Consider the following 18,422-nt stretch of genomic DNA (forward strand, 5'->3'; position numbering starts at 1 on the left):
CAAAAATGTAGACACACTTTAATTATTAAAAATGCAGTGTTTATTAAAATATATTTTATTTTCAAAATGTAATAGAATCTACAGACATTGTGTGTCTACATTTTTGGGGAACAGACTGATATACCTTGATGTGGGGTTCGGGGGATGAGAAGAGATAAACCAATGAACTTATATACTAATATGCATAGCCATGGACATGGGCAATAGGGTAGTGAAGACCTGAGGGGGTGAGCAAGGGCTGGGTGGAGGAAGACAGGTGGGGAAATGAGAGATATCTGTAACACTATCAACAGTAAAACATATATTAAAAAGTAAAGAAAATGACAAAAATAAAAACAAACCAATTATATTAGACAGTATGTCATGACTATAATTTTATTATCCTTCTTTAGAAGGGAGAAGAAAGATATTCTTGATTCATTGATCACTGGAGTCAACTCACGTATTCCAACACCATCTATTTTGGATGGGAAGAACAAGAAAACCAAGATGTTGGAGAGTAATTATACCATGCCAACTGAGTTCCTACTTGTTGGATTCACAGATTATCTACCTCTCAGAATCACACTATTCTTGTTATTTCTCATAGTATATACACTAACTGTGGTGGGAAATATGGGCCTAATAATCCTATTTCACATCAACCCAAGCTTGCAAACCCCCATGTATTATTTTCTCAGCAACTTGTCTTTCTTAGATATCAGCTATTCTACAGCAATCACTCCTAAAATGCTGGTGAATTTCTTAGCATCCAGGAGAAGCATCTCCCCCTCTGGCTGTGCCCTGCAAATGTTTTTCTTCGGTTGTTTTGCTGATGCTGAGTGCCTCATCCTGGCAGCAATGGCATATGACCGCTATGCAGCCATCTGTAACCCACTGCTCTATCCTACCCTCATGTCTAGCAGAGTCTGTGTCTGCTTCATCGTGCTGGCATACCTCAGTGGAAGTATGACTTCGATGGTACATGTCTGCCTCACGTTCACGCTGCCATTTTGTGGCTCCAATATTGTCAACCACTTTTTCTGTGATATCCCACCTCTCCTGGCTTTATCATGTGCAGACACCCATATCAATGAGCTTCTGCTCTTCGTCTTATGTGGTTTCATTCAGACCAGCACTTTCATGGTCATATTTATCTCTTACTTTTGTATCCTCAGCACTGTTTTGAGCATCAAGTCCTCAAGTGGTAGAAGCAAAACATTCTCCACCTGTGCTTCCCATCTCGTGGCAGTCACCTTATTCTACGGAACACTCCTGTTTATGTACCTACGTCCCACCACCAGCTATTCCCTAAACACTGATAAGGTAGTTGCAGTGTTTTATACTGTTGTTTTCCCCATGTTTAACCCAATAATCTATAGCTTCAGAAACAAGGACGTAAAAAATGCCCTTCAAAAACTATTAGCAAGAAACGGGATTTTCAAATAACTGAGAATTTCAATCACTGAAAAATATTAAAAACACAGCCTGCCCTTCCAATATCAGCATGATGACTATGCCATGAACAACTTGTGTCAACTATTTTAAATTTATTTCCAGAAATAAAGATAACTTTCCATTTTCACTCCTTTAAACTGCTTTCATCCTCTCTTATGGAAATGTTCTCTCTAAAATATTCTACTCTGTGAAACATTCCTGAATTAAATAATATTTACTCTTCAACTAGTGTTCTTATAAAGCTTTGTATTCTGATTCATTATATTCTTATTTTTAATTAAAATTTTTTGATGTTGACATTATTGCAGGTGTTCCCCTGTTTCCCCCCTTTGCCCCCCTCCACCCACCCCCACACCCCCTTCCCTTGGCCTTCACTACACTATTGTCCTTGTCCATGGGGTATGCATATATGTTCTTTTGCTAATCCCTGCACCTTCATTATCCAGTTACCTACACCTGCCTCCCCTCAGGCAACGGCCAGTCTATTCCATGTACTAGTATTTATGCTTCCGGTTCCATTTTGTTCATAATTGTATTGTGTTAATGAGATTCCACATATTAGTGAGATCATATGGTATTTGTATTTCTCTGAGTCATTATATTCTTTATTATGTTGTGTTGAAGTTGTACATTGACTTATCTGTCAACCCACCCATGTTAGAAGCTCCTTGCCATCAGGGAATAAATACTTCGGTTTATTTTCCAACACCTATGCAGCACCTGGCATACGGGTTATTTTGAATTGTTCTTTTATTTTAGTGTACTCTACGTTCTAAAACACCACATTACTGAGCTGACTTCTAATCATTCTTCCATTGTATTAAGGGACATAGCTTCTTTAATAGTGACCTATTTTATCTAAGAGTTATAATTCACTTTTCAAAATAAGTTAGTTTAAAATAAATAAACCACAATGCATTTGTAAGCCATAAAAGAGTTTTTAATATAAAATGTTAATGAATTTATTGGTTACATTGGTTAATGAAATTATATGAATGTTTCAGGTGTATAATTCTATCATACATCATCTGCATATTTATTGTGTGTTTACCACCTAAAGTCAAGTCTCCTTCCTTCACCATTTATCTTTCCTCCACTTCTTCTACCTCTCCCACCCTCCTTTGCCTCTGGCAATCAACATAGTATTGTCTGTGTCAATGAGGTTTTTATCTTTGTTGTTTTACTTAATGCCTTCACCTTTTTTACCCAGCCCCCAACCCTGCTATTCTATGAGTCAATTAAGCTCTGAGTTTCTAAAAGCAGCACTATTGTCTCTTTGAGCTAATATTTCTTTTGGGGGGTGGGGATGGGGTGAGAAGAAGACTACCCTGCACATTTTAGGGTGTTCAGCAGCATTTCTGGTCTCTACTCACTACTATAAGACAAATGAAACCATTAAAGTGAGTATTAATTGAGAATCCAACTTTCTCTTGGCTGTAAACACTGTGAAGTAGCATGGCGAAGACTTCCCATAATTTATAATTGATACATTGCTATTAGTTCTAATAAATTTGTTCTCTTGTGATATAGTAATAACTTCCATTTTGTATCTAAAGCATGTTAATGTTCTATCAGTATCTTCACAATAGGATGTCATAAATCTTTAAATTTTGTACAATATTTGGATGGACATGACTTCATTATTTTATTTATTTGCATATATTATAACTTACTCTAATTATATGTTAAAATTCCATGCCGAAACCGGTTTGGCTCAGTGGATAGAGCGTCAGCCTGCGGACTGAAGGGTCCCTGGTTCGATTCCGGTCAAGGGCATGTACCTGGGTTGCGGGCACATCCCCAGTAGGAGATGTGCAGGAGGCAGCTGATCGATGTTTCTCTCTCATCGATGTTTCTAACTCTCTATTCCTCTCCCTTCCCCTCTGTAAAATATCAATAAAATATATATTAAAAAAAATTCCTTATAAAAAAAAAATTCCATCTACACTATGAGACACAGTTTGTATCCCCAACGACATGCTAACTAATTAACAACAGACTGCACAAAAAAACATCTACTCCCCTTTCCAAACACACAAATAATGTGTATATGATCTGTTTGACTAAAGAAAGCTAAATATAAAATTAAGTAAAAGCTAATAAAACTATGTGAAATATTTGCAAAATCTCCACACTATCCACAGCTCTATTATGCCTATTGAATTGTTAGAGAGAAGGAAAGCAGACATTTTATATAAATATTCCCAAAGAAGAGCATACAATTCAATTCATTCTCTCTCTCTCCCTCTCTCTCGCTGTGTAATCATAACACTTTAATGTGAATAGTTGTTAAAAATGTGGGGGTGTGATGTCATGCATAGCTATTGAGGAGACCTGCTACTCTGATTAGTTCCAGTCCCAGGAGACCAGAAAAGATGCTAATAATCCAACCAGCGGACACCTGAGATTCCATCTATACCATGAGACTCAGTTTGTGTCTCTGCAAGCGAAGGCCCAAACATAGAAAGTCTGGTGTCTCCGCAGTAAGTACTTTAAGGATCATGAAAAGATGCTTTTTTCTAGTTACACTGCTTACTCTTGACCTTACCGACCTATGAGTATGTTTGGAAGGGGTAATGTGGGTTTATTTAAGCTTTTGATATTTCCTGTTGTCTTTACACTAAGGTATCTGTTACCAACTGGTATGATTTCAGTACCTTTTCCAAATAGACAATTTCCTAATCTGTGGTGTATTTATCTTTCAACTGTTCTTTTTTTGTATTTACACAACATCTGTATTTAACATTTGTGTGTGTGAGTGTGTGTATTTTTTATGGTATTTAATATTTGGTTTATTTACAATCTACAGCTACTTGTGTGTTTATAAATTTTTTCAGATATTCTATAGAAAATGGGATATCTGAGAATTTTTATGTTTTAGCTATATTACAGGGACAATCACTTCTTTCCAATCTTTCATAATGATAGGTTTTGGAAATTTTTTAGATCTAACTTAATTTTATAATTCCAATAGTGGTATTCTAAGAATTATTTTCTGTTTTCCCTGAATCTGTGCCTACATCCAGAAAAATCAGCTATGCCAATTACTACATAAAAACAAAGATTGACAAACTAAATCCGGGTTATTAACCTTAAGAATATCACCATTTTGGACTCAATGAATTTTTGTGGTGGTGGAATCCTGTTCATTGTAAATTAACAGCAGATGTCAGTAACATCCCTCCTCCCCAATTAGGACAACTAAACAAGTATCTAGAATTGTCAGATATGCCCTGGGGTAGAGGAAGGAGGCAAACTTGACTGAATTGAGAGCCACTGGAGTAGATTTTAAAAAAAGAAGAACCCAAAGTATCATGTGTACAGAGATACAGGGACACAGGCAGATTGGAAGGAAAAAAATGGAAAAAGTTACCTAGGGACAGCTGGTGTTACTATATTCATATTTGAAAAAGCAAACACTAAGGAACAATATTATTTTTAAAAAGGGATTCTTCTTAGTGGTAAATAAAAATGATTCTAAATTTGAATTTACTTATTAATTTACTTCAAAATACTTATAAGATAGCTGATGAAAGTGAGTTAATAAATTTCACAGATCTAACTGAGGTTGTTAAAAAGCTCTCTGAGTAATTGACAGATCAATCCAATAAAAATAACAGCATAATCAATTTAATTAAGTGGGTAGAAATACATGAAACACTATGCCACTCATTCTAAAATACACATGGAACATTTAAAAATTGATTATATGTTAAGTCATAAAACAAACTTTAATAATTGAAATCCTACAAAGTATATTCTCTGATCACAGTAAAATTTTAATAAGAAAAAGGCACGTAATCACTCTTCATATGTAAAGCAACGCATTCATGAAAAACCTATGTTTTAAAAATAAAAGTGTGAATTTTAAAATATGTTTGAAATAAATCAAGTTGAAAAAGTAAGAAGAAAGACAATAAATAAAAATAGAATATATAAATTAAAAAATTATTTAATAAAAGAATAATAAAGGAATTATTCTAAAATAATACCAAGAGATAAAACAGTAGCAAAGCTAATAAGAAAAAAGTGAGAGTAAACAAAATTTACCAATACCATAAACAGAAATGAAAATACCATTAGAGGTTTTATAACTATTAAAAAATTCCTAAGGAGAGATCTTAAGTGAAATAAAAAAGTTCCTTGAGAAAGAAGACTTATCAAAACAAGTCCAAACCAATTAGATTATCTAAATATTTATAAATATGTTTAAGATACTGAATTTATAATTATAAAAAATATCCTGCAACCTTAGTGCACTGGTGGTGGGAATGCAAACTGGTGTAGCCTCTATGCAAAACAGTATGGAGTTTCCCCCCCAAATTAAAAATGGAACTGCCTTCTGACCCAGTGATCCCACTTGTAGGAATATATCTTAAGAATCCCGAAACACCAATAGAAAGAATATATGCACTCCTATTTTCATAGCAGTTCTATTGACAATAGCTAAGATCTGGAAACAGCCCAAGTGCCCATCAATAGATGAGTGGATCAAAAAGCTGTGGTACATGTACACATGGAATAATATGTGGCTGTAAAAACTAAGGAACTCTTACCCTTTGCAACAATATGAATAGATCTAAAGATTATTATGTTAAGTGAAATAAGCCAGTCAGAGAAAGACAAATACCATATGATCTCACTAATATGTGGAATCTAATTAACAAAATAAACAGAACCAGAAGCATGTATACATGGAACTGACTGCCAGCACTTGAGGGGAGGGGTGTAGGGGTGACTGGATAAAGAGGGTGAAGGGATTAGCTAAAGAACATGTATGCATCACCCACGGACAGGGACAATGATATGGTGAAGGCCATGGGAGGGGAAGGCGGGATGGGTGGAGCTGGGCAAGGGGTGGGCAGGGAGTGAATCATCTGCAATACTGTCAACATTAAAACTTTATAAGAAAAAAAAAATATATCCTGAAAGAAAACTTCAGGTGTCTTGTGTCTCTCATGATGTATTCCTAATATACAGGCAATAAAGGATATAATTTTAAGATTCTTTCAGAAAGGAAAGAAATTAAAATTAAATTTATGGAACCACTGAAACACTGATCTCAAAACCTAAGAAGGACAATACAAAGAGAGATAATTACAGGCTAGTGCATCTTATAGCAGAGAAACCAAAATTCTAGGGAAAATAATCTATACTAATAAAAGGGTAAGATGCAAATTGGACTGGATACCAGACATCTTCCAGACGTCCGACTTTCTTCCGGACAAAGCCACGGTGGCGGAGGCTGAGGCATAGGCAGTTAGGGGCGATCAGCTGGCAGGGGAGCAAGCAGTTAGGGGCAATCAGGCTGCCAGGGGAGGGCAGGTAGGGAGCCATCAAGCCAGCAGGAGAGGGCAGTTGGGGCTATTAGACTGGCAGGGAGGGAAGCTGGGGGTGATCAGGCTGGCAAGGGAGTGGTTAGAGGGCAATCAGGCCTCAGGAGTGCAGTTAAGCAGTGATCAGGCCGGCAGGGGAGCAGTTAGGGGGCGATCAGGCCAGCAGGCAGAGGTGGTTAGGAGCAATCAGGTCACTAGGCAGAGGCAGTTAGGGATGATTAGACAGGCAAGCAGGCAAGTGGTTAGGAGCCAGCAGTCCTGGATTGTGAGAGGGATCCCCTGAGGGGTCCCAGATTGGAGAGGGTGCAGGCTGGGCTGATGGACACCCCCCTCCATGCACAAATTTCATGCACTGGGCCTGTAGTCTATAATAATAAAAGTATAATATGCTAATTAGACCAGACATCCTTCCAGATGACCTTCCAGATGAATACAAGGCTGCGAGGGAGGCCTGGGTCCTGGGTGCTGCCAGCAACTGGAGGGAAGCCCAGGTTTGGGTACTAGAGGGAAGCTGGTGCTGGCAGCCGGGGGAAGGAAGGCCTACTCTTGCACGAATTTCGCGCATTGGGCCTCTAGTTGTAAATTTAACTAGGGACTTACTCTAAGAAAAGAAGGTAGTTTTAACTGACCTAACAAAGAAAAAAATAATATACTACCATGAGATGCTAAAAATATTTATAATTTTAATATCTAATAATGATAAAACTCTACAAAATATTTGTAGAGTATAAATACCTACAGCCAACATTATAGTTAATGATAAGATATCCAGCATTACCACACCCACGAATGATTTTGGGAGCAAGATGAGGATATTCATAATAGCCACTTCTATTTGAAATTATACAGAAGGTTCTAGCCAGCACATTCAGTTGAGAAAACAAATAAAGGAGCATTTTTGTTTCTGTGTGTTTGCGGACACACATACTCATCCCTAAGTGGAAGTCCTGGGAGATAAATCAGGCTTATATTCAGGTACTGCCAAACAGTTCTCCAAAGTGCCTGCACCATTTACACACATCTCTTAGAAATGTCTGAGTAAAGATATTGAACATTTTTACATCATCTTATTGGCTATTTTGAATATTTTTCATTACAAAGTCCCTTTTCTATTTTTTTCATATTTATTTTTCTTATTTGTCTTTTTCTTATTGATTATCAGTAATTTTTAATGTATTCTGGATAGAAGTGCCTTGTCATATACACATACTATGACTGTCTTTTCATATTCTGTGGCTTGTCCTATTAGATTTTAATGGTGTCTTTCCAGGGACAGAAGTTCATTAGTAAGTGAGAGAATATACAGTGTGCTATAACCACACAAAGAAATGTTACTTAGCAATAAAAAACAAACAACTAATGCTTTATATAACAATGTAGATATATCTCAAAACATTATTCTGATTGAAAAAATCCAGACAGAAAAAGCATATACTGTATTATCCCAATTTTATGAAACTCTATTAAAGCATATCTCATAGAAAGAGATATAGAGCTGGTCAGTATTTCCTCAGGGTTGGAGGTTAGAGGTAGGTGTTTCTTATAAATAGAACAAAAGACTTTGGGGTTATGGAAATGTTCTATATTTTGATGGTGGTAGTAATTGCCCTGGAGTATGTTTTTGAAAAGTCTTTATACACTTAAAATGACCACAGCTTATCCTATCTAATAAAAGAGTAATATGCAAATTAACTGTCACTTTGCTATAAAGATGGCAGCGACCACAGCCAATAAGGAGGGAATATGCAAATTGACGTGACAAGGAGAGGCAGAAGGCAGAAAGGCGGCTCTGGGCCCGAGCGAAGGCAGTGCTGGCAGCCAGGGGAAGGAAGGGCTACTCTTGCATGAATCTTTGTGCATCGAGCCTCTAGTAGTACCATAAGTGTCCCTCAACTTTTATTTGAAATGAGTTCATTATTTGCTAAAACATAACACTTTAATGTAGTGTATTAATTAATATAAATTCTGAATATTTTTCACATAAAGACCTTGTTCTTGACAAGGTCTCATTAAGTATATGCCAATTCATTTTAAATAATGCTAATAAATTTTTCTATATGTAAAATGTAATTGCAGCACTATAAGAATTCTAAGTATCAATATTTTTACTTAATATCAGGTTTATTTCTCATAAAGCTATTAGGTCTTAGTTTGAGTACATATTTGAGTATCTAATGAATGGCATGAAGCCATTTTAGTAAATTTGTGCTTTTAAACATGGTATTTCATGTAACTTCAAAGGATTAAATGTCCTATAGAAGATAGAAGACTTGATAGGTACTTTCTGAATGTATTATTTGTTGTTTTTTCTTTCAATTGAGTTTTTACAGACGTTCTTAATGTTTCTTTATTCATTTAATTTTGTTTACTTAATTTACAATTTCTTAGGAGAAAATAAATATTTATCTGAGAAATTTAATCTCTTTATATTTTTTACATATAATTCTTATATATATAATCCTTATATATTTCTTTATATATAGACTGAAAATAAATTATATGTCTTAAAAGAAACAGAATATATCAGATACTTGAAATGGTCTAGACCTTCTAAAATAATAGATTATCCTTTGGCCTAATTTATGATTAAAATATCACTTAATCCCTACTCCTATCAACTGCCCCATTAGATTTTAATTTAGGCATTTAGGAAATTTGCATTTAAGAAGGAAAAATTTAAGTGTTTTTAGAATAAAGAATAAATTAAATTTCTTATTTAGATTCATACATAAGAGAAAGTGAGAAATATTATTACTAGAATCCCTCATAATTCATTTTTAGGTGAAGGCAAAAAAAAATCCCAAATTTTCTATCAATGAACACGTGCTAGACTGAATAAACATTCAAGAGATGGGCACGCGGGTTCATTTAAAGGTGGACTGTGAGGAAGCAGTAGTTTTTATTTTCTTTGATTCCATTCTCAAAATTCAAGGGAATGGAATTGCTTTTTATCAGGTCTTGTTCTACTACCTAAAATCCTAATTATGTGTGGATTTTGATTTTGCATGTGTATGTGTTCATGTGTGTGTTTCTGAAAATTTGGCCCAGAAAAGCTTCCCTTGCTAAAGCACTAAGCAGGCATCACTATCAATTCTATTGCTTTTTTTTTTTCAGAGATCATATATTCTGGGTTTTTAAAAAAATATATTTTTATTGATTCAAGAGAGGGAGAGAGATACAAACATAAATGATGATAGAGAATCATTGATCTGCTGCCTCCTGCATACCCCCTACTGGATTGAAGCCCTCAACCCTGGCATGTGCCTTGATCAAGAATTGAACTGTGACCTCTTAGTTTATTGGTCAATGCTCAACCACTGTGCCATACCAGCTGGGCCACATATTCTGTGTGTTTTTTTTTTCCCTATCCTTGTCCCACATACAATGTATTCTTCTATTAATGGTCACATTCAAAAAATTAAATGCCTGAAGGGAGTAATTAAATTCTTGAGAGTCTCCTAAATCCCTCAAGAAACACAGAGGAACTTTAAATAATATATTCAATATATCCTTTTAATTAGAAGATTGACTCTAGGGACCATATTCCCATTTGAACTAAGGTAAATATAAAACTGAACGTTTCATCCAAACCTATTTTCTGAGACAATGGTGTTTTGATCCTATCAGTTTTACTTTCACACCGTGAAGACTTTGTCTTTGGTTCTCATATAATAAAGGAGAAGTTGGAATTTGAATCCTGCTGCCTATAACTTCTATCATTTACCTAATTTATGAATGACTGTAAATATCACATAAATTGAACTTTTTGTTTTATTTTTGTTTGGGGAGTAATACAGAGAAATAGATCATGGGAATGAGTGATCATGAGATTCCTACATGAGCTAAGGTGTTGGACATTTGTTTTTCCATCGGTAAGTTAAATAAACTTATTTGAATATCCCTTATACATACTATCCTGCGAATCAGTTAAAAATACCAAAAAAAAAAAAAAAAGAAAGAAAAGAAGAAAAAAGTGTTCAGATTTTAAACTGATAAACACTTCAAATTACAAGGGTGGGAGCAATCTGTAATTTGGTCACTTTTCTTACTTCTTACCCTACACTGACATTTCATTTTTTATATTAACATAAATATTTGTTGTGCAATTTCTAATAGAACAATAAAGAAATCAATGTTTTAATTCATTTCTATATATTCTTTCCTAAAGGAATAATTTTAGTCAGCCATAACTACATATTTACATGGGGATTACTCACGGGTCAGTAACTAGATCTAACATAGTTATCTTTTTATTTCGTGCACTGGTGGGGTCCCTCAGCATGGCCTGCGGGGATCGGACTGAAACATGCATCCGACATCCCCTGAAAGATAGAGTAATGTGTAAAATGGCAGGCAGCCAGAGAGGAGCTGCTCCAGCCATTCTGGCTCCATGTATCCTGGTCAGCTGAGCAGCGCCCTGTGGGAGCACACTGACCACCAGGGGGCAGCTCCTGCATTGAGCGTCTGCCCCCTGGTGGTCAGTGAATGTCATAGCGACCAATTAATCAGTCTCTTAGGCTTATATATATATAGATTATTGCGGTAATCTTATAATGCTGTTTTTTTTCAAATTTTACCTACTGTGCTAAAAAAAATAGTTTCTCTGTCTCCTAAATGAAAGAATGAAGCCAAAACCATCATTCTTTATTTCTTGGAGGTAAACTGTTTAAAATATTTTTATGCTATTGTGAACTGTTTAAAATATTGTTATGTAAATGACAATGTAAAATTATAACGTTTTCAGACGAAATGTAATAATAATCAACAAATTTGCATTGACTAACTAGAAAATGCATTGCATATTCTAAGAAATGTGTTGCAACATAAAAAATATTGCGAAGCAGTATCTGTCTGTTTTTATAGGTTTGTTTTATTTTATAGGTAAAGACTCTGTTTCCTGAGTAAGATATTTCTATTGGATATCAAACACTAATACTAAACTGTTGTTCACTATATTTCATACCTCAGCTCAGAGTATCCCTCGCCCCCCCCGGCCCCGACCCTATTCCCAGTGGGAAGTTTCCTCCAAAGCCAGTGGCTCTGGCTATTTTCTAAGGATGATTCCAGAGACTGTGGATGTCAGGGCCTTGCCTTTCATTACATCCCAGTTACAACAAAACATGGAGTATCAATACAACAAAGGCATAAGTGGAATATCTTTCTTTAAATGCCACAGTATGGTTTATTCTTACAGCCAATATATTTGACTTTAGCTACTGTTAATCCAAAAGGAGAAATTTAAAAGAGTTTCACAGTACCATAGATTAAAATTTCAACTCTGACTATTGTTATGCTTTATAAACTGGATTTCTTTACATATTTTAGAATGAAATTCACTTTTTTTTCCCTTCACGCTAAGACCAGTATTTTGAATGCATCCTGAAGCTAAAACACTAATGTTTTCATTTTTCAACAGGGAATTTCCTTATGGAACAAGCAAATAAACAGTGATTGAAAAGACTAGAGACTTCTAGTGAAAAATGTTCTAATTTAAAAGCTTGAAAACAGAGCAGAAAAACAATCACACAAGTCACACAGCTAGTTAGAGATTGTAATTAGTCTGGTGTGTGCAGAACGATTATTCTCAATTTACTCCAATCTTCTTATCATTAACAGGTTCCAAGAAAAATAAACACATGGCTGATGTTAATTTCACCTTGGTTACTGAGTTTATCCTTTTGGGGCTGACAGATCGTGCTGAGCTGAAAGTGTTCCTATTCGTGTTGTTTTTGCTCATCTACACCATTTCTTTGGTGGGGAATCTAGGAATGCTCTTTCTAATCCACATAACTCCCAAACTCCAAACACCCATGTATCATTTCCTTAGCTGCCTGTCATTTGTTGATGCCTGCTACTCTTCAGTCTTTGGACCCAAAATGCTGCTGAACTTCTTTGTTGAACAGAAGATCTCATTTTCTGCATGTATTGTGCAATATTTTTTATTCGTGTCACTCCTTACTACTGAGGGCTTCTTGCTGGCAGCAATGGCGTATGACCGCTATATGGCCATTGCGAACCCTTTACTTTATACGGCGGCTATGACTAAAATGGTTTGTGTTGCCCTGGTCATTGGATCATGTGTAGGAGGTTTAATCAACTCATTGACACACACAATTGGCTTGATGAAACTGTCTTTCTGTGGACCCAATGTCATCAGCCACTTCTTCTGCGACCTCCCCCCACTGTTAAAGCTATCGTGTTCCGACACATCCATGAACGAATTGTTGCTTTTAATCTTCTCTGGCATTATTGCCCTGATCACTTTCTTAACTGTGATGATTTCCTACTTCTTCATTGTCACTGCCATCCTGAGGATCCGCTCAGCAGCAGGTAGACACAGAGCCTTCTCCACGTGCGCTTCACACCTCACAGCTGTCACTTTATTCTACGGCTCCATAAGTTTTAGTTACATTCAACCAAGCTCCCAATATTCCTTAGAACAAGAAAAGGTGGTATCTGTGTTTTATACCCTCGTGATTCCTATGCTAAACCCATTGATTTATAGCCTAAGAAATAAGGAGGTGAAGGATGCTGTGAAAAGGGCTATAGAAATAAAATATTTTCCTTGTTAATTTTATACCAAATGTGCTCTAACATAGTATACAAACAGGTGCTTTGGAGAATGATATGTATATGAATTTATTAAAACTTCTATCCCAAAGGAATCTTAGAGTTTAAGAAGATGTAAGTCAGTGGTTCTCAACCTTCCTAATGCCGCGACCCTTTAAGACCCTTTAATACAGTTTCTCATGTTGTGGTGACCCCCAACCATAAAATTATTTTCGTTGCTACTTCATAACTGTAATTTTGCTACTGTTATGAATCGTAATGTAAATATCTGACATGCAGGATGTATTTTCAATGTTACAAATTGAACATAATTAAAGCATAGTGATTAATTACAAAAACAATATGTAATTATATATGTCTTTTCCGATGGTTCTAGGCCACCCCTGTTAAAGGGTCGTTCGACCCCCAAAGGGGTTGTGACCCACAGGTTGAGAACCACTGATGTAAGTGGTCAATGTGAATAGATTATGGTAAAACTGATGGTCAGGGACAATGTTCATAGAAATTAAAATTTGCCAGACCGCTCTAGAATGCCTCACACTAATATGTAGAGGAAAGTTGTAGTTTTGTCCCCAAATACTATTTCTGATTATTTAGCTAAAGGAACCAAATCAATATGTATTCCATATTATATTTAAAAAATAAACAAAAATTATGAATAAAGTAATTACCCAACAGTGGAGAAAGTAGTTTAATAAATGTAGATGTATACAAATAATAGATTATGATAGTTATTTATATTAAAAACACAAAACAAATATTGATTGACTACCTATTTTATTGCCAATAAAACATGGAAGATGTTTTAAATCCATATAATTTAATTTTATCTTCACAAACACATGAAATAGGAATTACTATTGTCACTTTGTAGACATGAACACAGAATCAAAGAGATTAAGAAATTTGCACCTGGCCATAATGGTAGTTAATATTTCTAGACACAAACTCAGAATTATGGTTCCCAAATCTAAACCTGTTTAGCTACAGCATAGAGTCTTCATTTTGAAAAGTTATAATTACCAAGATTTGGAAATATAAAAACATTTAAAATATGTGTGTGATGTATTCATTTTAATGTAAATTTATTGGGATGACAGTTAATAAAATTATAGGGGTTTCAAGTGTATTCTTACGGGAAAATTATAAGCACATACATATAAATAGAATATTTGTATAGATCCTGGTTTCAAATGCCATACTCCTTGGAGAAGTGGTTGTTTTTAGAGCTCAGTCAAGAGAAATAGAAGTGCCGGGAGCATAATTTGCTACCAGAATGTAAGAAGTGAAAACAAGCAAACATAAATGACAGGGACATTTCCAAATAGCAAAGTACACAGGAGCTATTCAATGATTGTTCCATTAGCAAAGCTAGAACAATTTGAGCAACAAAATAAGTGATGGTAGTATTGGGTAATACCCCAAAGAACAAAGTAATGATCAATGAGTGCAAATTGGTATAACTAGCTAACTAACTAAGGAAAAAATGAGCCTGGCCAATGTGGCTCTGTGTTAAGCATCAACCCATGAACTAAGAGGTTCCTCATTCGACTCCTGGTCAGGGCACATGCCAGGGTTGGGGGCTCAATAAGGGGCATGTTTTTCTCTCATTGATGTTTCTATCTCTCTATTACTCTCCCTTCCCCTATCTCTAAAAAGTCAATAAAAGCATATTTTTTTAAAAAAAAATGCCCACCAAGTGTTGTTCAGTGATTGAGCATCAACCCATTAAATAGGAAGTTATCGTTGGATTTCAGGTCAGGGCACATGCCTGGATTGTGGGCTCAATCCCCTGTAGGGGCATGCCGGAGGCAGTCAATTAATGATTCTCTCTAATTATTTATGTTTCTATCTGTTTCCTTCTCCCTTCCTTTCTCTAACATCAATAAAAATATTTTTTTTAAAAATTAAAAACTCTTTCTTATGAAATCATTTCAATTAAAAGATGTTGGAAGAATAAGGGAAATATAAATTTACTAGCAAAACACCACAGTAATAATTGGTAGAAACAACATATCGATGGATGCCATTAAGTATAAATAAAATATTACATAGTCAATTTTCTTCTGTATGTAGAGAGGTAGATATATTTATATATAGAAATACTAGTAGATAGATGTATTTATATCTGTACCTACCTATCTCTCTCTAAATATGTATATTAATAAACATTTAAGAATAACAACTTTACATAAAGAAGTTTGGCAGACGGCGGGTAGGGGAGGGTGGGGGAAAGTCAAGGGGGAGAAAAGGAGACAAATGTACTACTCTTTGTAATATTTTACACGATACAAAAAATTAAAAATAAATAAATAAAAGAAGCTTGGCAGACAGTACTCTAGTAACTATTCCTTTTGCCTGCATCTCTCTCTTCCTCCAGATATTTTCATGACTATATTTCTTTCAATGTGACCCTATTACGGAAAACTTCCCAGAAAAAAAATTGTTTTTAAGAAAGGCATTCCAAGCCCTGGTCAGTTTGGTTCAGCGGATAGAGCGTCGGCCTGTGGACTGAAGGGTCCCAGGTTGGATTCCGGTCAAGGGCATGTACCTTGGTTTGGGGCACATACCTAGTGGGGAATGTGCAGGAGGCGGCTGATCGATTTTTCTCTCTCATCGATGTTTCTGACTCTATCTCTCTCCCTCTCTGTAGAGAATCAATAAAATACATTTAAAAAGAAAAAAAAAAAAGAAAGGCATTCCAAGATATGAAAACAGCCCAAGTGCTTCGCAGTAGATGAGTGGATTAAAAAAGCTGTGGTACATTGACACAACGGGATCAATGGGATAGATACTATGACGCTGTAAAAAATGAAAGAACTCTTACCTTTTGCAGCAGCATGGATAAACCTGAAGATTATTATGCTAAGTGAAATAAGTCACTCAGAGAAAGACAAAAACCGTATGACTTCATATGTGAAATCAAATGAACAAGATAAATTGATAAACAAAATAGGACCAGAAGCATGAATACCTGAAGTAGACTTCTAGGTGTCAGGGGTGGGGGTGGAGGGTACTGGGTAAAAGAAGGTGAAGAGCTTAGCCAAAGAACATATATGCATAGCCCATGCACACAGGCAACAATGTGGTGAAGGCCAGTGGAGGAGGGAAGAAGATTGGGTGGAGGTCAGCAAAGGTGGGGGGTGTTGGGGAGAATCAGAGATATTTGCACTAGTGTCAACAACAAAAAGGAAGAACTGTCTTCATGCACCTTCTGATTTCGTGTTTCTCTGCAGCACTTAGCACCATTGACATGCAGATGCTCGTTGTTTCCTCTGTTACCCTTTCCCCCACTAGAATGACACCCTTGCTACATAGTCTTTGCTATTCCTCCAGCTTCATGGCCCATCCACTGCACAGGGCCTTTGCACTGATGTTCCCCCTGTCTGAACACTTTCTCACATGTACTGCACCTACATGACTCTTTCCCTCATTGAGAATTAGTCCAAATGCAACTTTTTCTTGAATCCTACCTTGATCATAATTTTTTTCCTTATGCTTCTATTGTAGAATCCCTTCCCCTACAATAACTTACATTTTATTATTTTTTACCTTTTAACATGTATTACTAATTTTTGTATTTTCTCTGTTTTCCCCTGCTTAGCATTTGTAATCTATAAATACTACAATTGATAAGACCAGGCTTTCATCTCAACATTTGAATCTTTCCTAGAATATGAGTCCTTTATACCAGTTGACGAAAATTAATCTGTAGATGTCAATAAATTTACAAAACTTAACTTAAAGGAGTCACCTTTTTCTGACTGCAGTGCAGCACAAGTTAAAATTAATATATGAAAAATAAAAATAACTTTTAACTTGAAAATTAAATACATAAAATGAATATCAAGTTATAATTAATTAAATGGAAATTTTAAAAATTAACTTTCCGCCCTGACTGGTTTGGCTCAGTGGATAGGGCATCAGCCTGCGGACTCAAGGGTCCCGGGTTCGATTCCGGTCAAGGGCATGTACCTTGGTTGCGGGCACATCCCCAGTGGGGAGTGTGCAGGAGGCAGCTGATCGATGTTTCTCGCTCATCGATGTTTCTAACTCTCTGTCCCTCTCCCTTCCTCTCTGTAAAAAATTAATAAAATATATTTAAAAAAAAAATTAACTTTCCTATCCATATAATGTACCACAAGAGGAATAATTAATATCACTGTATGTAAGTGAAAAGTAAGTGGTACTCTGATGAATAATGCAAATAACAAATTCCTCTATTATTAAATAGGTAACAAAAAGTCAATAAAACAAGCAGTTGGAGCTCAAGAAAAAAAACACTAAATTAAAAATGATATAAAGTGATAAAACTTAGAAAACAACTAATGAATTAAAATAAATAAATAATTGAGCATCAATCTAAAAAAAGCAAGTAGAGCCATTCCTTTCTGAGTTAAAGAATAAAGAAAATATGAAAACAAAAGATAGAATAATCCAGGAGAGAAATAGAAAAAAAGATATAAAAGGCATAGTTAAAAATGTGATGCGCTAAATAATAAACTTTATCATTAAATCAAAACACATTAGAAAACTCTGATCAGACTTTGAATTCTGCCATGACAATATGTGACACAAGAACAGCTTTGCCATCATAAGTAACTGTAATGTGTTCCGATATTTGGAAAATATTAAAAAAAACTTGCTCCTAATAATTTTGCAATCATCATGCTTATTGAGATGGCATTGACATTGAAGATAACCCCTTGTCTCTCTTTTGCCTTAACTCCCAAGGTTACCTTTGTCAAGTAGTTTCATTCTGGTTTTTAAATTTCCAATTAAGCCTGTCTTAGCAGTACTACGTTTTTTTGAATAGAAGAATTGCCCTTCCAAAAGTTCAATGATATAACACATGCATGTAGCTTCTTTAACCACAACAAATTATCTTGTGAAATTATGAAGTATAAACAGACTTTCTTATAAGAGTTGCTTTTAAATCTAGATGGAAATTGATTTCATTGCCATGAATTAGTACAAGATTCAAAAGAATACTTTAATCTTATTCTCATTCTATCCCCTTTATAGATTATTTCTTTGCTTCTCCATCTGGGACAAACAATTCTCAATAAAATATTATAC

The 18,422-nt window shown here is 35.4% G+C and overlaps 2 protein-coding genes across 2 annotated transcripts; both read left to right on the forward strand.

Annotated features, from left to right (window-relative positions):
- The first annotated feature begins 489 nt into the window (after window positions 1–489).
- Window positions 490–1,428, forward strand: OR5AS1 (olfactory receptor family 5 subfamily AS member 1). The gene has a single exon (XM_070426521.1). It carries the CDS (start codon window positions 490–492, stop codon window positions 1,426–1,428), a length of 939 nt encoding a protein of 312 aa, XP_070282622.1.
- A 10,981-nt stretch (window positions 1,429–12,409) lies between these two features.
- LOC139017908 (olfactory receptor 5J3-like) lies at window positions 12,410–13,345 on the forward strand. The gene has a single exon (XM_070426522.1). It carries the CDS (start codon window positions 12,410–12,412, stop codon window positions 13,343–13,345), a length of 936 nt encoding a protein of 311 aa, XP_070282623.1.
- Window positions 13,346–18,422: the final 5,077 nt, after the last annotated feature.

This window comes from Myotis yumanensis, unplaced genomic scaffold (genome assembly GCF_028538775.1).
Source record: "Myotis yumanensis isolate MYYU_CA2020_CCGP unplaced genomic scaffold, mMyoYum1.0.hap1 SCAF_10, whole genome shotgun sequence".
NCBI classification, from domain to species: domain Eukaryota; kingdom Metazoa; phylum Chordata; class Mammalia; order Chiroptera; family Vespertilionidae; genus Myotis; species Myotis yumanensis.

Coding starts and splice junctions, on each gene's coding strand:
- OR5AS1 (XM_070426521.1), top strand. CDS start 490: ATGTTGGAGAGTAATTATACCATGCCAACTGAGTTCCTACTTGTTGGA.
- LOC139017908 (XM_070426522.1), top strand. CDS start 12,410: ATGGCTGATGTTAATTTCACCTTGGTTACTGAGTTTATCCTTTTGGGG.